This window comes from Lactuca virosa, chromosome 2 (genome assembly GCF_052849685.1).
Source record: "Lactuca virosa cultivar CGN04683 chromosome 2, Lactuca_virosa_CGN04683_v6, whole genome shotgun sequence".
Classification (NCBI taxonomy): Eukaryota; Viridiplantae; Streptophyta; class Magnoliopsida; order Asterales; family Asteraceae; genus Lactuca; species Lactuca virosa.
This window is the reverse complement of record NC_136427.1, coordinates 114,686,538-114,711,087: the sequence shown is the minus strand read 5'-3', so window position 1 is coordinate 114,711,087 and position 24,550 is coordinate 114,686,538. Positions and strand designations below refer to the sequence as shown.

Sequence of the window (24,550 nt, the reverse complement as noted above, 5' to 3'; positions counted from 1 at the left end):
AAAAGCTTTGACGGATTTTTTTTCTTTATTGAAAAATGTTCATATACATGCACTGACGCATGTATCCGCAGTCAATATGACTGGTGATGCATGCGTCCGCAGTCCATATCACTGTTGATGCGTAGTTTTGAACTGCTGATGGATAGTTCGTAAGTTCTCACGTTTTTTTTGGTTCGTGTGTGTGTGTGTGTGTGTGTGTGTGTGTGTGTGTGTATATATATATATATATATATATATATATATATATATATTAGGCCTAACCTTGCTTGTTGGACAAGAATGCAGTTATGTTGGTAAAATAATTGTAAGTAAAAATTAAATATATGTTGGAATTTACGTTTTTAATTATGTTTTTGGGTATTAACCGAATTAACAAACAATAAAAAAAATCCATTAACCGGTATATTTATATTATTTACTATAGTCCAAACTTTTCAAAATTCAAAACACTGATGCTACATGCGTCCGCGGTCAATATGACTGTTGATGCATGCGTCCGCAGTCCATATGACTGTTGATGCGTAGTTTTGAACTCCTCATGGATAGTTCGTAAGTTCTCACGTTTTTTTGGTTCGTATATATATATATATATATATATATATATATATATATATATATATATATATATATATATTAGGCGTAACCTTGCTTGTTGGACAAGAATGCAGTAATGTTGGTAAAATAATTGTAAGTAAAAATTAAGTATATGTTGGAATTTACGTTTTTAATTATGTTTTTGGGTATTAACTGAATTAACAAACAATAAAAAAAATCCATTAACCGGTATATTTATATTATTTACTATAGTCCAAACTTTTCAAAACATTGTTTTTAGTTTTATATTATTAAATTAACATTATCAGTTTTTTATAACATTAATATAATTGAAATGTTTTTTAATATTTGTTTTCTATTATACGATAATATTTTTAAGATAAAAAAAGTTGTTTTGAATTAGCTATTGATAAATAATATTAATTAAATAAACTTTGTATTATATTATTTATATTACATAAAAACTTCTAAAGTTCTAGATATAAATTTTCAAATATTAAACATTGAAGTTACCAATGAAGTCACACAAAATATATCCTTAGTAAATATGATATTTAATTTTCATATATGAATTTTGGAAGGCCTAAATTTGACTTTCAGTTGTTGCGCTGAGAACCTCTTTTTTAATTTGTACCTAAAAAATTAAGGTGAACCAATAATATAAAATAAGATTTTACAAAGCATGAAGCAAAATAATTAAAAAAAAAAGGTATCTGGATCTTCTCACCATCGGTTAACGATCGCCTACATCTCTAGTGGTGTAACATCCAAAATTCCAACATAATTTTTTTTTTTCAAATCAGAGTGGAGTTTTGAAAACCACAATTTTACTGTATAACATATACAAACAATCGTATAACATATAAACTACCACATAACATATAAACAATCAAATTTCATATACAACCAACCTTTCATTATTTATTCATCCTTTTACTAACTAACCAACCTTTTGTTATAGGGTTAATGTAATTAAAACCTAACAAAGTTTTGCTTTAGATTCTGAATAGTCACTAAAGTTTTTTTTTATGCATTGTAGGTCACTAAATTATGAATTTACCTGTTATAAAAGGAAGCGTCACTTTTATTCCCGGTTTCACCTGTTATAAAAGGAAGCGTCACTTTTATTCCCGGTTTCACCTGTTATAAAAGTGACGTGACTTCATGTTGACAAAAATCATCCATATCACCTCCTCCCTCACTCACCGGTCACAAATTTTGGAACTTTGGCAGTCGTATGAGAGATGCTTCCGTCGCTGCCACACCAAAAAAATCCCTAATTAAAGCCATTTACACCACCACCCCTGCGTCATTTCACTCCTCTTTCCACCATCAACCATCGCTCTACCACAAGAGGGTTCACATTTCACTATAAACACAGTAGCTTCGATAACAGGGCCCAACACCACCATCGTCAACAACAATAACGGACTGTTCGATTGTGCACCGGAAGTGATCTGATTTACATTATTATCAAGCCTTCTTCATTTAAATCATCTCAGATGCTGATGAATTCTGGATTCAAAAGTTGTAATAAGGTTTGCCTCTTGTATGTCGCTGGAATCGATGGGTTGAAGAGAGGATTGTTGCCCAATCTAATACCAGTCGCATGTTGTTTACAAATTCAACTAGGAATTAGGGTTAGGAATTAGGATACGATCATACATTCATACAGATGTTTTATTGTGATGTCATGTCCAAGGTTAGCTACTGATACTGTGATTCATACTCAATTTCTTAGTGGTCGAAAGTAACTTATGAGGTCTAACAAAGAGAGATGTCAGACGATGATTTTCATCTACCAACCACGTTGATGAATTTTGTATCGCATGAGATGAAAAATGAATTTTCATTCTTTCTCCAATTTGGTTGTGTATATATATATATATATATATATATATGTTGATCTTCTATGTCACATGGTGAAAATTGGAGAAAATCAGTTTGCTTTCTCGTTCAATGTTACCAGTTTGGGAAGAAATATGTAGATTGAGAGAAAAGAAGATGCAAGCCTCGGACCAAAAAATCATATGTACAGACGATCGAAAATCTTTCTGATTTGGGGTTCAAATACCATATCCAACATTCAGACCGCTTCACCTTACTCTATAAGCTAGATCTTTTTGAGTGAAACTCTTGATCTTTCGATCTTGCCAGTAAACATCCAGGAGTTGCGACTAAAATGTATAGATGTTGATTTTTTACAATTTTTTTGGAAAGCTAGTATACACGTGGCAATGTACATGTCAACATAAACTTTGACCTTTTCAGGGTAAAAGTCCACATCATCCTGGATTACCGGATGACTCCTTCAAGTTTTACAAAAGGATCTGGGTAACATATATTTCTTAACTTCAATGGCTTAGAATGCACACAAAATAGTTTAGGGACCTTTTAAAACCAAAGGCAAAACTTTGTTGAGTTTTAATGACATTAACCATTTGTTATATAACCAACATTTTTTTATAAATTCAACCTCTTATTATATAACCAACATTTTTGTTATAAATTCAACCATTTTTTATATAACCAACCTTTTGTTATATATATATATATATATATATATATATATATATATATATATATATATATATATATATATATATATATATATATATATATATATATATATATATATTCAACCTTTTATTATAGATCCAACCGTATGATAGACACATGTCCCTTAACGCTACCTAACCCAAGAGAAACACCCCGTTAATTACTTATGTGCACGACCAGTCAAATGCTCTAAGTGGCTCATGACTTCGACCCGAAACACCAACCCCGAGACTCTACTTTTGCTACTTCGACTTTGCAAAGTACAAGTACCTCGCGGTGTCGTTCAAGATCGGTACAAACGGTGTCAATTCTACAAATACACCTCCCGATTCCCACGTGATGCTTGATCCGACCACAACATAAAGCCAACACCACTCCAGTTCTCGTACACCGGGGTGCATGCAAACCACGTGTCACACGACCATCTAGAAAGACCGTGCAACTCACAACCAATATGGCTTAAACTCTTTTAACCTATTAGACTTGCAAGGTTCTACCCATTACACCACTATACCCCATAAAAACAACCATTGTTCAACATAAACATGTTACTCATACAACCTTAATGAACAATAAAGCATGTAAATAATTCAGCATATTATCAACATGTTATAGCATGTGCCTACCAATTGTAGTTGCAATTAAATCGAGATTGAAAATCTAGATCAGAGTAAAGTATGATTGATGAACACAAGAAGTAAATATAATTAGTTTGGCTCAAATTAGCTTTCAACGAATACAGAGAGTTTAGACAAGATTACACGAATGAGCAAAAAGCGAAGTACTTATCTACTCTAGTATACTTCCCTATTTATAGGAAAGATGAAAGCGAACAAAAAATACAAGGGGCTAAATCACTAGACTTCGAACATTAAGATGCCCTTGTAATAAGTTTACAAACTAACGAAGTTATCTAAAAGATTCGACACCTCACAACTAAATTTAACCTCTACATTCTCCCCCTTTGTGAGCAGTGACGAATCAAGTAATCAATATCTTCGCAGTTTGATGAATAACTCTTCTGATCTCAGCATAGCAATTAACAATCTTTCGAATCTCGACCTTGTCCTTCTCATTATTCTTGGTACATTTATTCATTTGAATCAGAAGATTTGTGTAATGAGGTGTTGTAAACCTTTCAACATCACACACAGGGAACAAAAACTTCGAATTATTTCCCTTTGTATTCTTCCCAACAAACACAATTCCCAGTGGCTTTAAACAAATTTCTCCATCTTCAAATTTGTTTAGATTAGCCTTTTTCACATGAATAGTTTGAGGAACAGATATTTCTCTGTCCACAGCCTTGGCCAATTCAATATCTGTTAAAGACAAAGCTCCATAATACCCATCAATAAAAGTTTTCAAATGAGCATAACCATTCATGAAGTCTTCTTTGCTCGTAACTTGAAGCTTCGAAACATCAACATTCTTCATAATCATGGCCACCACTATTAAATCATGAAGATTCATAATGGGAAAGTCTGCAACCGATAAGTCGAATTGAACATTGTTTGCTCGGACTGCATAATAGCGATAATTCTGTAACATACCCTCGAACAAAACGTCTTTGGATATGCCAAGAACTCGAACTATTTTGACTAAAGACCATACATCATCCTCCTTTCCAAGTACAACATGAAAGCGAAACTTAAGACGTTTGAATTCAGACTTATCCTTGTACATGTCAGCAAGTTCAAACTGCTCATCCAGGAACATCATTCTATTCACTGGAAAATCTAGTTGATTTTGATTCGAGTTCACAATGTCATAACTTCTTTTGGGAATCTTTTCAAACTCATGCATTGCTCCAGTCACTGTCAAAGCCTTAATATACTCATAATGATATAACTTCGTTGGATCACCTTTGTTCAAACTAGGAGGATCATTTGCACGTTGTCTTAGAATACTTTGAACATGCCTTTTTTTGTTTTTTTGTTTTTTTTTTCTTTCTAATTCAGCTTCTTGACCAGCTTTGATCTCTTCTTTCGAAGGTTCAACAATGATACCTTTGCCTTTGCCTTTATCAACTTCAGTTGGCTTAGGCTTTGACGAATCTGATTCACCACCAGCTGACCCAATAACTATACCTTTTGCTATTGGTCTTGTTGTAGTGGTGGTATATGTCGAAATCATTGTTGTTGTTGGTAAAGATGTTGGAATTTGAGTGGTCAGGAACCACTTCGTAGGTGGTGTGTCAGGAACCACTTCGTCATCACTTAATTCTTCATGACTAACTAACTTTCTGTGACAACCCGTAATTTCAAATCTTGTAAAAGTCAATCTTGGTCGACAAAAGTCAAACATATCAAATAAAGGTCAAACTTATTTCTCTAATTGTCTTAACATGGTTAGATTAATGAGTTATAGGTGTATAAACCTTGTATTAAAAAGTGTTGTGTGTTTTGGAGGGAAAACAATAGGAACCAAGAACCCTTCATCCGAGCCGCAAACCCTCGCATGAGCCGAAAACGGTTCGTAGCCACAAACGAGGTTCGCAGCCGTAAACCTCGGCCGTGAACTCCTCGGATGCAAACTCCGGTCTTATCCCTTCGGTGTGGTATCCAACGAAGGTGTCCCATCAGCTTTTTGACCCTATATGAGGGCTGAGCCGTGAACTATTCCTCACTTCTTCTCTTCCAGCCGAAAACATACCCCTTCTCTCTCTCAAGAACACCCAACCGTAAACACCTGTTCTCTCTCAACTATCATCCTTCAATCCTTTGAATCTTCTTAGGATCTTGCTTAGGATCTTCAAGTGTTCTTCATTCATCAAGATCCTTGGGCCGTAAACCCTTGAATCTCCTTCTTTTCATCAAGAACACTCAGCCGAAAACACTTGAATCTTTAAGTGGCCGTGAACTATTTACTGCCGTAAACAACGAAGCCCAGCTGTGAACTCCAAGGAGTCACTAGATTTTGCTTCTAACACTTCTTTTGTAAGTAATTCTTTGATCCAAGGTTGTTTCCTTAACACCTTTGAGGTTATATTCACTAATTTCACGCCAGTATATCGCGTGAAATGCATTTTAGGACTTGTGTTGTCTCGGGATCTAACTTGTGGAAACAATCATCCTATATCGAACATCCAAATGAATCACTCACTTAAGGTGAGTTCATACCACTACAATTTACCTTTTTAAATGCTTTTTAGGGGGGGGGGGAATACAAGTTGAACACAATATAATTGTGTTAATCATTTACATGTGGAAACAAACAAACAAAAGGATTTCTTATGCTTAAACGTTGTTAAAATCATTTTAAAACTCTTTTAAACTATTTTTAGATTTTTGTTTATATCAAAATCATATTTGTGTACATATTTATGTATAAGTATGCTTTAACGGACTTAGGACTACTGCTAAATACCGTAACTCCTGTTCCTTGTTTGGTTGTGGGCTTAGGGTAGGATCATTAGTCCGACTGTCGGTTAAATCATAGTTATACTTGCTAAATATATGGATGAATATTAAACCCCCATTTTTAAAGAACATACTTAACTCAGTTGCAGAAGTTATGCAATTGAGTCTTTTCTCCAAATCATTTTCAGTTCAAACAAACATACTAGTAAACTATAATAGGTATAGTTTAGAGGATCAATACATACTATTTTCTAGAACAGAGGAACAATACATGAATCAATACATACATACTACTACTATTCAGTACGAAGTATACTATTCATTTACAAGAACAAAAAGGAACTTACATACAATACGTAAACAAGATAACTAAAGTGTGAGATACTATTTCATGGCATAGCAATATTCTTGTTATGTCACGTTTTGTCACCAGAGTCTCCTGGAGGGAGAGCGTGAGTTTGTGTATAGATCTATACAGGATTGACCATCTCACACCTTGCTGCTAGCTACAGTTGGACCTGTAGGTCTATGGGTGACAAATGTCATACTATTTTCGACGCCTGAAGAACGTCGTGTTTTATACTAGTCAATTGAGCATGGTTATAACCTAATCAGATTTTAACCTTGATTAACCAGTTTGGTTACAAGGCAGTTAATGCATCAGTAGTTTATTATACACAATTCTACTGTAAACCTTCATTTTCCATTGCATTCATACAATGATATTCTCACCTGAGATATACATACTATTTTTCTAGTAAAGATCGTTTACAAATATGGAAAACTTACAGTTTATATTATTTCAAGTACAAACATACTTTTTATACTATTTCAAATACAAACATACATTTTATACTATTACAAGAGAAAAAACATGCAAAACAGTAGGGTCTTGGGTAGAAGACTACTTTTCATTTTTAGAAGAAAATATAGGATTTTCTGGAAAGTATACAAACATTTTACTAAACAAATACAAACATTTTCATGAAACAACTACAAACAGTTGACACTAAATACTTATGAACTCACCAAATTAAATGTTGATACTCTCTTTCAAAATAACTTGTATTCTCAGGGAACCAGTAGACAGGTACACTGGATCAGGTTTTGAGAAGACAAAGCATGTTCAAGACTCATCTTTATATTTTGATGTTACATCTTTGGTTTCTTACAGCTATACAAAGAACACACATGTATTAACTATTCTATTAATGCAATGGGTGTTGTTGCTTGTTTAACTATTGTGCATTGTTATGATACTGTACATGACGTCCTCCATTCCCGAATGTTTCCACCATCTCGGTTTGGGGGTGCGACAGATTGGTATCAAAGCATTGTTTATAGTGAACTAAGTATATCAACCCTTAAAAGATATACAACTATAAACACAACGGGATTAAAACACTCTGACCAAGAGTTATCCTTTTTAAATAATAAAATATTTTACTAAAAGTATACATACATGCATTCATACTAAGAACAGTGTCATACTAGAACAAAACAAAAGTATTGCGTTTGTTGAACAACACAAGTAGGCTTGGGGACAAATAATTAGGTCTGGGATTGATATAGCCAGATCAACTATATCTATCCGAGAAGTGATTAGCATGTGCCTAGGAATATTTTTGGTGTTGCAACAAGTCTAAAAACTTACCAACTCTACTACAATGAAACAATAGAACATAACATAAACTTAAAATACTATAGGAGTATTTTGTTGTACTATAATTACTTATGTGAAAACTAAAAAGACCCTTACTAGTAGGTCAATAGTTGTTGAGTGGATGCGCTAAGGTTATATGTGACTAAGATGTTATAGACTTAGAAATCTGTGATCTTCGCTTTACTTCATGTTCCTTGTTTGGTTGTGGTCTTAGAGTTGGATCACTTATTCGAAGGTCTATTCTATCTTGGTTATATATAGCTGGTATGCACTACGCAAGTATTGGAGTAACTGGTAAGGATCATCCTAGAAATATCTTTAGGAATACGTCTATTATATGTCTCTTACACCCCTTTTCTCGCTTAGATAACATGGCTGGATTCCATCTACCTGGTGACCCGTACTTACCCGATCAAGGGAACGACGGATAGCTTGAAGCTGAACAAGAAGAAGAGAACCCGGTGGTCCCAGTAGAAGAAGACCCCGAGGAGAGTTCTGAGGAAGAGAACGAAGAGGAAGTTCAAGAAGACTCTGACTCAGCACCCGGGGTCTATAATCCACCTCAAGTTGCCCAAAATCCTAACCCTCGACAGGATTTTTAAGGCTCGACGCCTTTATGGGCAGTGAACTTGGGAAGGTGGAGCCACGAACAGGGACAACCACCTCCTTATAATGGAGACCGAAGCTTCTATAACTTGAACGAGGGAGGCTCAGCAGACAAAGTCCTTCCTATCTTGGTTCGTCGTGTTGCTCGCAATGCTAAACAAGGAAGAACAACCATCGACCAAGTCATGGAAATTAGGGCTAAATCGGGACTCAACACAGTTCGTTTCCACCATCTGACCGATGACCAAGAGTTAACAAGGACTCACACTGACGCACTACAGATGGAACTGAATGCCAGTCGATCCGAAGTTAGAGAACTTCGACAGGGCAGAATCTAGTACCAACCAGAACAACACTCCTCGCGAGTAGAGCATACTCTACTCTCTCTTTTGGATATAGATTAGGTCTACTTTTAGACTTTAGTATTATTTTTCCTGTTTATATCTAGGCCTTGAACTTTTAGTTCATTAGGTCGTTGTGCTGTCAAGTTTTCTCTGTATTGGTATGTTGTAGACCTATTACAAGGTCAATTTTTCCTGAACTCCATACATCTTAAATACCAATGATATTGACAGGCATCCAATCCTCTTGGAAAATCTTTATCCAAATTCTTTCATCTTTCGAGTGGTAGACCTCAATTGCAAACACTTCATCAATTACATGTTGAACTATGGTGAATTAGTTCAAGGAACACTCTCATTATCCTCACTATTGAATACTTACAATTATCTTCATCTTTATAAACTTATAGTTGAAAGATGCCTCCTCATAGATCAAACAGACGCAATACCCCAATAACTCCAACTCAACCACCACCTCCTCCACAATTTGATCCTGTAGTTTTTCAAACTGCAGTGACCGCGACTGTAACGACAGCCTTAACTCAGATCAACACTAGCGGTACTAGAGGAGGTGGAACGGGTGTTAACTCTACCCAAGGTGATAGTCACGGGCATCCTAGGGAGTGTTCATACAAATACTTCACCAACTGCAAACCCAAAGCCTTTAACAGTAGCTGTGGAATCATCGCTCTATCGCAATGGATAGAGAAAACGGAGTCTATCTTTGAGATTTGCTCCTGCCTGGAAGGAAGCAAAGTAAAATTTGCTGTCTGCACCTTCTCATACAGGGCCCTCACATGATGGAATGGCCATGTTAAGTCACTTACTCTTATAGTGGCTAACTCGATGGGTTGGGAAACACTGAAAGATCTGATGAGGGGAGAATACTGCCCGAGGGGCGAAGTTCAGAAACTCGAGCAGGAACTTTGGAGCCTGTCACACCCCCAAACCAGAACGACGGAAACGTTTGGGGGCGGAGGACGTCATGCTCAGTATCATAACCATAGTGAAGAAAGTAAACACAACCATCATAAATATAATTTAAAAGGTTACATTGTTTCAAAATACATGTTTCCAAATAAATTACATATGATGATAATGTTGGATTAATGTCTAAGTCCATAACTATAATTGGTAAGACTTGACCCGACCCGGCATGGTCCATTTGGGTTGCATGGCATCATGCATTTGGATAGACTATAATGAGAGAAATAACACTTAAGGTTTGTTAATATATTATAAGTTATAATATATTAATAAGATTATTAATTAGTATTGATCAAGAATTAATCTAGAATTAATTAAGTGATCAAAAGAAGACTAATTAAATATATGGGTTGATTGTGTAAATCACCCATACTTGTATAGTGGGCTAATGCTCCATGGATTGTCAAGTTGGGCTAAAACCCATTAGATGCTCCATGGTATGTTTGAACCCATGGATCCAAGGAAATGGAAAGCCATGACAATTAGGGTTTACCCTAATTGTCACTAACTATATAAGCATCTTATTGTTGACAAAATCGGCCACGAGAGTGATAAAAAAGGGCTAGCCGATTTTCATGAAGTGTGTATGTTCTCTCAAGTTATTCCAAGTGTATTTGGTGTTGTATGAACCATTTGAGGTGTCACACTTGGGGCACTAGGTACTCAAGCTTCATACAGTCATTCTACATCAAAGAGGTATGTATTCTAACTTGTTATATTTCATATGAATCAAAGGTTGTGTATGCTAGTTAGTATAATACCTTGGATATTCATATTTGCATGTATAATAGAGAAAAACATAGATCCAAGGTATTTAGGGTTGCATGTACACTTAGGAGTGTTAGAATGCTCAAAACCCAACAGATAAAATGTAGCAAAAGAATCTACGCCTTAGCGTCTTGACTTCAGAAATCTTGTAGTTACCTGTATTACTGATTACCTGAGAATACAAGTTGTTTTGAAAAGAGAGTATCAGCATAAAGCTGGTGAGTTCATAAGTATTTTATGAAAAATAAATGTTGTTTCCTTAACGTTTGTTACAAGTTTGTTTCCAGAAAATCCAATATTTTCTAAAAGGTTTGCTGTAGTCTTGACTGAAACAAGGCTTTAGAATGTGTAAGTAAATCGTCATACTTATGTGTGTGTTTTACATTTAAATAAAACTCCTTTGTATAAAGCCTTAGAATTTCCGTGAACTGTATGTTTTGTTAATATTCCATGTGAGATGTTATAACCATACTAAAGACTAGAAGGACTTGTATGTGAAGTTCTTCAGGTGTCGGAATGTTATGACACTTGTCACCCCAGACCTGCCGGTCTAGCTGTTGCAAGCAGCTTAGGTGCGGGTTTGTCGAACCCAATATAGATCTATACACAACTATCACGTTCTCCCTCCAGGAGATTCTGATTATAACTAAAGGACTTTTCTGTGGCACTTAGAGTACCCCGAAGGAGAATGTCTCACAAATATTCATTAACAAGTTCACATAGCGTGTAGTGAAATATTCGTTTTGTAAATCGATAGCGTTACCGTTTTCTTTGTTAAATGAAGTGTTCAAAACTATACCTATTATAGTTTATCAAAAGTGTTGTATGATGGAATGAAACCTTATTATGCATGTCTATGTATTTCAATAAAATGACATTGAAAATACTAAGTGTAAATCTTACACACCTTGCTCAACATGTTACAAGATGTGAATAATTCATTTTTGTTTGTTTTGACAGTTTTACCCTTAACTGTCACTATTTTAGAGTATTTATTAAAAAATCATTGTAAGTCGAAAACTGCTTCCGTAAACTCGGAGAGTTTGGAAAAAGAGTCTACTGTGTTCATAAATTTTCCCATAATTTTTGGTGATCTCAAACTAGTGTGAAAATGTTCATCTTCACAAACTGGTCCGATTTTGTTGCTGAAGTGATAGACAGTTTTGTAAAAATCACCATAAATTGTAGAAAAGTCGTATGGGGATGTGCAAGTAGTCATTTTAAAGGTATAAACCTGAGCTACTTGCATATTAAACAGTTTTGAAAAATATTAAGTTTAAGTTGGGTAACACAGTTCATGAACAGGTCACAACTTTTCTGTTGTAAGCTCTCAAGTTAAGTTTTGAATATGTTTTGGTGTTTTAACTTGTATTCCCCCCCTGAAAACTGAAGAAAACTAGAAAATGTAGGGGTATGAACTCACCAGATTTATGCTGATACTCTCTTTTCAAAACAACTTGTATTCTCAGGTAATCAGTAATACAGGTAACTACAAGATTCCTGAAGTCAAGATGCTAAGGCGTAGATTCCTTTGCTACATTTTCTCATCATATGTAATTTATTTGGAAACATGTATTTTGAAACAATTTAACCTTTTAAATTATATCTATGATGGTTGTGTTTACTTTCTTCACTATGGTTATGATACTGAGCATGACGTCCTCCGCCCCCGAACGTTTCCGCCGTTCTGGTTTGGGGGTGTGGCAGAGCCTAACGATGAAAGGCTCTAACATAGTAGCCTACACGGCTAGGTTCACTGATATAGTGGCTCTATGTCCAGGGATGGTCCCCACGGAGAGCAAAAAGATCGAGAGGTACATTCGGGGATTGGCACCTCCATTTCAGGGGAACGTCTTGTCTTCGAACCCCTCTACATTCGACAGTGCCAAACGATTGGCACATCGACTCATTGACCATGGAGTCCGCACACCAGTAAAAACACCTGCTGTCCTAGAACCGGCCAAAGCAAACGACAACAATAGGAAGTTTTGGGACAGAAAGAAGAATCAACCGGCACAGAATTCCGCCAAGAAACAGCAGATTGTGGCTGCTCATGCCACAACAACCCTTACGGTCGCTACACCAGCAAAACAGTACGTTGGGAGTTTTCCGAAGTGCAATAAGTGCAACTTCCACCACAACGGACCCTGCCGGGAGATGCAGTGTTCTAACTGCAACAAGAAAGGGCACACAGCCCATTTCTATAAGGCTCCGGCAAGACCAATCACACAGGTCCTTGGTACTGGAGCAGGCCAGGCCTGCTACGGGTGTGGTGGGGTTAGACACTACAAGAGGAACTGCCCGAAAGCAGGGAATACTGGTGGAGTAGGGAGATTTTTGGCGATAGGCCATGAGGAAGCTATGGCAGACCCTATGGTAGTCACGGGTACGTTTCTCCTCGATAACTCTTATGCATGCATACTATTTGATAGTGGAGCGGAGAGTAGTTTCATGAACCAAAAATTTGCACACTTACTTAAACAACCACCACGAACACTAAAAGAAACGTTCACCGTAGAAATGGCTAACGGGAACACTGAGAGAACTAACAATATATACATAGGATGTACCCTCACGCTAGATAGCTATTCATTTCAAATCGACCTCATGCCCGTCTCAATTAAAAGTTTCGACGTCATTATCGGCATGGATTGGTTGAGTCTTCTTCGTGCTGACATTCTGTGTTTCGAGAAAGCCGTTCGTCTTAATCTACTGAATAGCGAAAACCTAGTTATCTATGGCGACAAACCAGGTACGAACCTTCGAATCATCTCGATTATTCAAGCCCAAAAGTACTTACGAAAGGAATATCATGCGTTCCTTATTCACGTGGTCGATGTGAGCCAAGCGGTGAAAGACATAAAGAACATCCCAGAAGTACGCGACTTTCCCGACATTTTTCCCGAAGATCTTCCAGGATCACCACCACAACGTCAAGTCGAGTTCAGAATCGACTTAATTCCAGGAGCTACCCCTGTAGCCAAATCGCCTTACCGACTAGCACCAGCTGAGATGCAACAACTATCCAGTCAACTGAACGAACTGTTTATGCAAGGGATTCATTAGACCAAGCTTCTCACCCTGGGGAACATTAGTCTTGTTCGTGAAGAAGAAGGATGGATCGTTCCGTATGTGCATCGACTATCGCGAGCTAAACAAACTTACCGTTAAGAACCGATACCCTCTACCACAGATAGACGACTTGTTCGACCAACTTCAAGGAGCGAGCTACTTTTCAAAGATTGACTTAAGATCCGGGTATCACCAGTTACGAGTTTTAGAGGAAGATGTTCCCAAAACAGCCTTCCGAACTCGTTATGGTCACTACGAGTTTGTAGTGATGCCATTCGGATTAACCAATGCACCCGCAGTGTTCATGGACTTGATGAACCGGGTGTGCCGTCCTTACTTAGATAAGTTCGTGATAGTATTCATTGATGATATACTTATCTACTCACGCAGTAAGGAGGAACATAGTCAACACTTACGACAGATCTTAGAAACACTACGAGCAGAGAAGCTTTATGAGAAGTTCTCTAAATGGGAATTTTGGATTCGAAGAGTCGAATTCTTGGGTCACGTGGTTAGCAAAGAAGGAATTCACGTGGATCCTTCCAAAATCAAGGCCATTGAGAACTGGTCAGCACCAAAGACGCCTACATAAATTCGTCAATTTCTAGGCCTCGCTAGCTACTATCGCAGATTCATTCAAAACTTTTCAAGCATTGCGAAACCACTTACCACATTGACCCAAAAAGGTGTGACCTTTGACTGGGAAGAGAAACAAGAAAAGGCGTTCCAAACGTTTAAGCAAGCCTTATGCAGCGCACCGATATTATCCCTCCCAGAAGGGATTGAAGATTTTGTAGTATACTGCAATGCATCCAACCAAGGGATTGGATGTGTTCTTATGCAACGGGGAAAGGTTATCGCCTATGCCTCAAGACAACTTAAGACGCACGAAGTGAACTACACTACTCATGATCTTGAGTTAGGAGCAGTAGTATTTGCTCTGAAGATCTGGAGACACTACTTGTATGGTACAAAAAGCACTATCTTTACAGACCACAAAAGCCTTCAACATATATTTGAACAGAAGGAGCTCAACATGAGACAACGACGGTGGGTCGAGCTACTAAATGACTATGAATGCGAAATTCGTTATCATCCCGGTAAAGCCAATGTAGTAGCTGACGCCCTAAGTCGGAAAGAATACTCAGGTCGTAGAGTCAAGGCATTGACTATGGCAATCCATTCACATCTGTCCACACAAATTAAGGAGGCTCAACAGGAAGCCTTGAAACCTGAAAATGTGGCAGGTGAAACCCTGAGAGGGATGGACAAGAACTTAGAAGTCAAGGGTGACGGAGTCTTATACCTCATGGATCGGCTCTGGACCCCGAAACTCAGTGGTTTCAGAGACGTTGTCATGAATGAAGCACACAATACTCGATACTCTGTTCATCCAGGTTCATACAAGATGTATCTGGATCTCAAAAAGTTATATTGGTGGCCTAACATGAAAGCATATATTGCTACCTTTGTAGGCAAGTGTCTTACTTGCGCCAAAGTTAAAGTAGAATAACAAAAGCCCTCAGGTTTACTACAACAGCCGGAGATACCTGAGTGGAAGTGGGAGCGGATTACAATGGACTTCATAACCAAATTGCCCAAGACAACGGGTGGTCTCGATACCATTTGGGTGATCGTTGACAGGTTAACTAAGTCCACACACTTCCTGCCAATCAAAGAAACCGACAAGATGGAGAAACTGACAAGAACATACATTAGAGAGATAGTACGACTGCATGGTGTGCCCATATCTATTATCTCCGATAGAGACAGTAGATTCACCTCAAGATTTTGGCAGTCGCTACAAAAATCCCTGGGAACTAGGCTGGATATAAGTACAACCTACCACCCACAAACTGATGGACAGAGTGAGAGGACGATACAAACATTGGAAGACATGCTGAGAGCTTGTGTGATCGACTTTGGTAAAGCGTGGGATATCCATTTACCATTGGTTGCGTTTTCATACAACAACAACTACCATACTAGTATCAAAGTTGCTCCATTTGAAGCCCTCTATGGCCGTAAGTGCAGATCACCTCTGTGATGGGCTGAGGTGGGTGACACACTACTAGCTAAAGGGCAAGTTCCTGACAGCACCCTCACTGGTCCGGAAATCATCAGGGAGACAACTGAAAAGATTGTCCAAATTCGTGAACGATTGAAAGCCTCTAGAGACCGACAGAAAAGCTACGCTGACAAAAGACAGAAACCCTTGGAATTTCAGGTTGGTGACCTTGTTCTATTGAAGGTCTCACCCTGGAAGGGCATGATACGCTTCGGAAAGCGTGGAAAACTAATTCCAAGGTACATTGGGACTTTTGAGATTCTCGCTCGAATCGGCCCAGTAGCTTACAAACTCCAACTACCTCAGGAACTTAGTAACGTAAACCCTACTTTCCACGTATCGAACCTACAGAAATGTCTATATGATGAGACTCTTGTTATCCCACTCGATGAAAGCGAGATCAATGAGAGCCTCAAATTCGTGGAAGAACCAATAGAAATCATGGATAGGGAAGTCAAGCAAACCAAACAAAGCCGTATCCCGATAGTGAAGGTTCGCTGGAATGCAAAGCGGGGACCTGAATTCACTTGGGAGCAGGAGGATAAAAATGAAACATAAGTATCCGCATCTTTTCCCTTAGTCCTTGTGTATCTCTTAGACTTAATTTCGGGACGAAATTCCCGTTAACGGGGGGATGATGTGACAACCCGTAATTTCAAATCTTGTAAAAGTCAATCTTGGTCGACGAAAGTCAAACATATCAAATAAAGGTCAAACTTATTTCTCTAATTGTCTTAACATGGTTAGATTAATGAGTTATAGGTTTATAAACCTTTTATTCAAAAGTGTTGTGTGTTTTGGAGGGAAAATAATAGGAACCGAGAACCCTTTATCCGAGCCGCAAACCCTCGCATGAGCCGAAAACGGTTCGCAGCCGCAAACCTCGGCCGTGTACTCCTCGGATGCAAACTCCGGTCTTATCCCTTCGGTGTGGTATCCAACGAATGTGTACCATCAACTTTTTGACCCTATATGGGCTGAGCCGTGAACTCTTCCTCACTTCTTCTCTTCCAGCCGAAAACATACCCCTTCTCTCTCAAGAACACCCAACCGTAAACACCTGTTCTCCCTCAACTATCATCCTTCAATCCTTTGAATCTTCTTAGGATCTTCAATTGTTCTTCATTCATCAAGATACTTGGGCCGTAAACCCTTGAATCTCATTCTTTTCATCAAGAACACTCAGCCGAAAACACTTGAATCTTCAAGTGGTCGTGAACTGTTTACGACCGTAAACACCGAAGCCCAGTCGTGAACTCCAAGCAATCACTAGATTTCGCTTCTAACACTTCTTTTGTAAGTAATTCTTACATCCTAGGTTGTTTCCTTAACACCTTTGATGTTATATTCACTAATTTCATGCCAGTATATCGTGTGAAATGCATTTTAGGACTTGTGTTGTCTTAAAACTCTTTTAAACTATTTTTAGATTTTTGTTTATATCAAAATCATATTTGTGTACATATTTATGTATAAGTATGCTTTAACGGACTTAGGACTACTGCTAAATACCGTAACTCCTGTTCCTTGTTTGGTTGTGGGCTTAGGGTAGGATCATTAGTCCGACTGTCGGTTAAATCAAAGTTATACTTGCTAAATATATGGATGAATATTAAACCCCCATTTTTAAAGAACATACTTAACTCAGTTGCAGAAGTTATGCAATTGAGTCTTTTCTCCAAATCATTTTCAGTTCAAACAAACATACTAGTAAACTATAATAGGTATAGTTTAGAGGATCAATACATACTATTTTCTAGAACAGAGGAACAATACATGAATCAATACATACATACTACTACTATTCAGTACGAAGTATACTATTCATTTACAAGAACAAAAAGGAACTTACATACAATACGTAAACAAGATAACTAAAGTGTGAGATACTATTTCATGGCATAGCAATATTCTTGTTATGTCATGTTTTGTAACCAGAGTCTCCTGGAGGGGGAGCGTGAGTTTGTGTATAGATCTATACGGGATTGACCATCCCACACCTTGCTGCTAGCTACAGTAGGACCTGTAGGTCTACGAGTGACAAATGTCATACCATTTTCGACGCCTGAAGAACGTCGTGTTTTATACTAGTCAATTGAGCATGGTTATAACCTAATCACATTTTAACCTTAATTAACCAGTTTGGTTACAAGGCAGTTAATGCATCAGTAGTTTATTATACACAATTCTACTGTAAACCTTCATTTTCCATTACATTCATACAATGATATTCTCACCTGAGATATACATACTATTTTTCTTGTAACGATGGTTTACAAATATGGAAAACTTACAATTTATATTATTTCAACTACAAACATACTTTTTATACTATTTCAAGTACAAACATACATTTTATACTATTACAAGAGAACAAAAATGCAAAACAGTAGGGTCTTGGGTAGAAGACTACTTTTCATTTTTAGAAGAAAATATAGGATTTTCTGGAAAGTATACAAACATTTTACTAAACAAATACAAACATTTTCATGAAACAACTACAAACAATTGACATTAAATACTTATGAACTCACCAACTTAAATGTTGATACTCTCTTTCAAAATAACTTGTATTCTCAGGGAACCAGTAGACAGGTACACTGGATCAGGTTTTGAGAAGACAGAGCATGTTCAAAACTCATCTTTATAATTTGATGTTACATACTTGGTGTCTTACAACTATACAAAGAACACACATGTATTAACTATTCTATTAATTCAATGGATGTTGTTTCTTGTTTCACTATTGTGCATTGTTATGATACTGTACATGTCGTCCTCCACCCCCGAATGTTTTTACCATCTCGGTTTAGGGGTGCGACACTTTTGTTGTTTCTTTGGTTGCTGTTGTTTCTTTGAGATATGCTTCGCCACATCTTCTACTCTCATTTTCTTCGAAGCTGGAGACACTAGGGTAGGAATTCTGCGAATTACCATTCCTTTGTTATTCAGTTGTGCCTTGCGAATGAATGAAGGAGAAAAACTAGATGATATTTCAGGTGAACGACGAGAACGATGAGACATCTTCTTAAGTCGTCTGAGAACTCCTGTCTTCGAAGGTACAACATCCTTCGAAGGATCAACTTCTTCAGTAACAACCGACTTTGTTCCAACAACCAGTGGATCCTGTTTCTTCGAAGCTTTAACCCCTTTGGAACTCTTCTTCCAAATTTTTACAGAACTAAAAGGAGGAGAACTATCCTGAACTTTCTTCTTTGATCCTCTCTTCTTATTCGACGAACCTTCAACCGAGACATCCAACAACATTCCAGTTTCAATTGAAGGATTAGTTTTGGTCAAATATTCGACCAAAATAGGATGGACTGGATCAACTTTTTGAAGCATCACATCAGGAATACAAGCTATATTCGGAAAAACTTATGCATCGTCTTCCACAGACTTTGGATAATGGTATGTAGCAAACTCATCCAATTCATCAGTATCAGAAACTTGAATCCCTTCCTTCGCGTAAACAAAATCCATGATCAAGCTCCGGTAGCGAGCACACAAAATTCCATCAACAACATTCGTGTTCTCAATACTCTTGAGAAATTCCTTCCATAGTTGAGTTGCGTAGTCTACTTGTAAGTCGTAATAGATTCCAGCAACCATGGTATAAACTTCCAATCTACCCTTGTCTAATCCAACAGTTCGTCCAGTTAAACATCGAAGATAGATACCAAACATAAAATTCCACAGACAAGGAAGCCCCGATTTCTTGAAAGCACTCATCTTGGTCATTACTGGTTGATGACCCATCTCATTAAACATATGAATGATTTGGGCATTGTTGACCTTGTAAAAAGGTTCACCATTGTGGATATTTAGAATTTGAGCAAAGAGTTTCTTGGATAACCTGAATTTCTTGTCATTTGTAAGTTGAAACGTAACAATCTGCATCGTCTTGCTGTAAGTTGCAGTTGAACCAGCAAGAGACAACCATGAAAGTGGAACTGCAAAGGATCGGAACATGGCAGTTGATAAGACAGAATGCCGAAGAGCAACACTGAGCATTCTTAATTCCTCTGGATAAGAAGTAAGATCACCAAGAACTTGATAATTTATGCTCTGTATCTTCATGATTGGATGAGAGGTAATATCTTCTGTGGTTTGGGATTGATTGGCCGCCATTGTTAGGGTTTTGAGTTCTTGAAGAAATCATAGAGAATAAGGAGATCAATTTCTTGTGGATTTGAAGTGTGCGTAAAATTGGAATTGATCCTCTGAAACCCTTTTTATAGTTGATTTGAACTTTGAATTGGAAGCGGTTTCTGCATTAAATGTGGCTGACGTGGCTCCTTGAAATCTGCACCAGTTACCAGAAAGTAGGCATGCGTGTACAATAGATCAACACTTTATCCTTGAAAACCAGGTTGGAACACCAAACATCACATCACACGTCGTTTCGAAAACACTGAGTGGATATGAACCGTCATTAACCTTCGGATTAGGGTTAGGCTCTTCCACTTCTGGGTTTAAAAGTGAAGTCATATGCCACACTTTCGAAATCATCAGCCTGAGTTGGTAATACTCAGAACCTCAAGGATTTCGTGAGTGCATGTGTGCCAAGAAAATGATAAGAATCAAAGATAAAAAAAATTGGATCTGTGATGTCGAAAATCAAAATTTCGACATAAAGGCAGTTGGATCCCAGGAAAATATCGCTTCACGAATTATCAAGAGAGATAATTAGTAGCTTGTGTGGTTTCCCGTGAAATAAAATCGAATACTTGTAGAGAAGTAACGAAGGGCTTCTTTTAAGAAGTTTCGAAGGTGGTTTAAGATTTCGTTACAAAGCACATCTAAACATAAGAGTGACAAGTTGTAAACAAAATTACATGTTTGACCAGTGTAGTCAGTGACAAGTACGCTTTGAAAATATATAAAGTAACGGAGGTTTAAAAATGACACTCAAACGGAAATCATATTTTTCAAACCAAAATAGTACTAAATCTTATTGGGTAACAAATGTCGTGGGTTATGAACATTTGATCAAGATTTCTATGAAAGAAAGAATATGATTTTGAGTATAAAAAATGAGTACTGAAACAAAACTTTCGTTAATATCTGGAACAAAGTTCCCCATCAATTCCTTAAGTTTCGAATGTTTGGGTTTCACTTTCATCACGGTCTCATGATGTTAGATCATAAATACAAAATTTTGATATGTCTAGATCCTGATTGGTTTATACCAGAAATCTCTTGGACATATGTCATTGTGTGTGATCGTGAAAGAATTTTAGGATGAAAAAGATTTGGTTAAAGAAACATAAGTACCTCTGCTACGTTTGGACCAAGCAGTAAACTCTTGACTCATATGAGAAGAGTAAGGTAGCTCAGTGACTAATTAGAATATAGCATTATTGGGAAGAATCCTTAGAATGAGAAATTCATGAAGGCTTCGAAACCCATTGAGTCGTGGAGGCTTGGGTCGACATGCTGCAACATGCTTCTAGGGACATCCTAACTAGGACATAATTTCAAAATTTTACCTTTCCCTTAAGCAGCAAGCATGAACCATCAAAAATCTTCGTGAATACCTACACAAAAAAAGAAAAACAAAAACAAGACAAAGAAAATATTTTTGGATTTTGGAATATTTGAATGAGAATTACAATACTAACAAAAAATCTTTTTGGTATTTTTGAATTTTTAATAACAAAATACAAAAATGAAAAATATTTTTGGTAGTTTTGTTTTGTAAAGAAAATGCAAAGTAACGAAAAATCTTTTTGTATTTTTGATATTGGAAATGAAAAACATTACTAACGAAAATTTAAGAAATGAAAAAACTAACAAAAATTTTTGTCAAGCCAATGTGCTCAATTTACGAAAACGAAGCGTGTCGAAGCGTTGACTATGAACAGTAACCTCTGAATAATGAACAGTAACCGCTGAATCGTCAGTTTTTCGACACTTTTTGACTTGTCATTCTAACGAAGGTTGTCCAGGAACGGAACTTGCATTCATCATTCCTAGTCCATTTAGAATTCTCACAAACGACTTTTTGTCCAAAGGTTTTGTAAAGATATCAGCAAGCTGATCAGTGGTCTTTACAAAATGAACTTCTATGTTCACATCTTCAACATGATCTTTTATAAAATGATAGCGAAGAGCAATGTGTTTAGTTTTCAAATGTTGCACAGGGTTATGGTAGATGCGAATGACACTTTGTGAATCACAATACAACATAATTTTCTTCATGTTGATTGCATAATCACACAGTTGACTTTGTATCCAGATGATTTGCAAAGTGCAAGCTGCAACAACAACATACTCTGCTTCTGCTGTGGAAATTGAAACACATGTTTGCTTTTTCGATTGCTAGCTTACTAACTTCCTATCCAGTAATTGACATCCCCCCTAAGTCAACATCTGAGAAAGCTTGTATAAAGAACCCTGTCTTCGAAGGTTACCACAATCCTAACGAAGTTGTTCCTTTGAGATAATGAAATATATTTTTGACAACAGTGAGATGTGGTTCCCTGGGATTTGATTGGTAACTGGCACAATTGCATACAGAAAACATGATATCAGGTCTACTTGCCGTAAGGTAAAGTAACGGACCTATCATGCTTCGATACAATGTGATATCAACAACAGGTTGGTCAACTGATGGATTTAGCCTTGTTCCAACAGCCATCAGAACTCTTAGCTTTGTGCTATTCGTCAGTCCAAATTTTTCCAGCAAATTCTTTATATATTTTTCTTGATTGATGAAAATTCCTTCTCTGCTCTGACGAATATTCAATCAAAGGAAATTGTTTATCTTCCCCATCATACTCATCTCAAACTGGCTTTTCATTAAATTTTCGAAATCTCTTGACAAAGCAGGGTCAGTACATCCAAATATAATGTCATCGACATAAATTTGAACAAGCATTAGATGATCACCAACTTTCTTTCGAAATAGTGTGGGATCAACTGATCCTTGTTTAAATTTCGATTGCTTTAAGAAAGTGGTAATAGTTGCATACCATGCTCTTGGAGCTTGTTTTAACCCATATACAACTTTATCTAAGTTATAAAAATGATTAGGGAATTCTTCATTAATAAAACCTGGGGGTTGTTCAACGTACATTGTTTCTTCTAGTTCTCCATTGAGAAAAGCACATTTGACATCCATCTGATAGACATCAAAATCCTTGTGTGCTGCATAGGCCAAAAATATTCGAACAGCCTTGAGTCTTGCGACAGGGGCGGAGGTTTCCTCGTAGTCTATACCTTCTTGTTGCGAATAACCTTTAACTACAAGCCTAACTTTGTTTCGAACAACATTGCCATCTTCATCACTTTTATTTTTAAAGATCCATTTTAAACCCACAATCGAAACATCTTTTGGTTTAGGGATTAAACGCCAAACTTTGTTTCGTTCAAACTCAACAAGTTCAGATTGCATGGAAACAACCCAAATAGGATGTTCCATAGCAGCCTTGACTGACTTTGGTTCAATTTTTGATATAAACACATTGAACATGCAGAATTCTTGATTTACGTTAAGTACCTCATTCTTTGCACGTAGCTGAGCTCTTGTTAGGACTCCTTCATGTGGATCTCCTAAAACTTGTTCTTTAGGATGACTTTTAGTACATTTATACATTGGAGGATATGAAGGATCAAAGTCTAGTGGTGCATCTTCGAACATTTCTTCAGTTTCAGATCCTTCACCTGTATTCGAAAGATTATCATTAATATCATGAAAAACATCAGTTTGATCATTCGAAACATTTGTATTATTTCCAACTTGCTCCCCCTCAACAATTGGATTAATATTTTGACGCCCCCTCAACATTAACATCCATTCTTTCTCTCTCCCCCTTGAAAGTATGCTACCCCTCAACTTGATCATTCGTCTTATCTGGCAGACTTTCGTTATTTGTGAAAGAATTGGTTGACGACAAAAAATCGTTGTTATCTTGTGTAAGAGTAGAATCATCAGAATGTTTCGATGCTTCAGGCACACGATTATCATCTGCATGAACTTCGGCATCAATGGCACGATCTGGAACACCAAAAATCAAATCATAATCAAAATCGAACAAATTCAAAGATTGAGATTCATTATTTGATTCATTTATTATTGGTTGTTGCTCAAAGATTTTATCAACTTGTTTAACATAATAATCATCAAAAGTAAGATTAAATGTTTCTTCGATTTTTCTTGTTTGTTTGTTTAACACCGTGTAAGCAACCGAATTGTGTGAATATCCCAAAAATATTCCTTCGTCAACTTTTGGCTGAAACTTCGAAAGAGGATCCTTGAGATTCATGATAAAGCACCTGCAACCAAAAACATGGAAAAATTTAACATTTGGTTTACGTTTGTTGATAATTTCATAAGGGGTGATGTTAAAACGACGATGAATAAAGGATCAATTTTTAGTAAAACATGCAGTAGACACTGCTTCAACCCATAGATATTGAAGAAGATTCGCACATGTGAGCATTGTTCGTGCAGATTCATAAAGTGAACGAATTCGTCTTTCTACAACACCATTCTGTTGAGGAGTCTAAGGTGAAGAGAAATTATGCGAAATTCCTTTGTCCGTTAAAAATGAATCAAGAACTG

General features: G+C 37.0%; 1 protein-coding gene across 1 annotated transcript; it reads right to left on the bottom strand.

Annotated features, from left to right (window-relative positions):
* Positions 1–21,461: 21,461 nt before the first annotated feature.
* Positions 21,462–24,251, bottom strand: LOC145157688 (uncharacterized). Its single transcript, XM_079076692.1, has 3 exons — positions 23,849–24,251; positions 23,243–23,649; positions 21,462–21,521 (listed from the first exon to the last, which is right to left on the bottom strand). The coding sequence occupies exons 1-3, from the start codon at positions 24,249–24,251 to the stop codon at positions 21,462–21,464; spliced, it is 870 nt and encodes a 289-aa protein (XP_078932818.1).
* Between the last annotated feature and the right edge of the window lie 299 nt (positions 24,252–24,550).

What these genes read in the sequence shown, in the direction of transcription:
- LOC145157688 (XM_079076692.1), bottom strand. Translation starts at nt 24,251, where the DNA reads ATGAATCTCAAGGATCCTCTTTCGAAGTTTCAGCCAAAAGTTGACGAA. An exon ending in TTCTTTCACAAATAACGAAA is followed by an intron (nt 23,650 to 23,848) that starts GTCTGCCAGATA and finishes TTTCGAATACAG; the next exon opens with GTGAAGGATCTGAAACTGAA. An exon ending in GCAATGTTGTTCGAAACAAA is followed by an intron (nt 21,522 to 23,242) that starts GTTAGGCTTGTA and finishes TTTTTTGTGTAG; the next exon opens with GTATTCACGAAGATTTTTGA.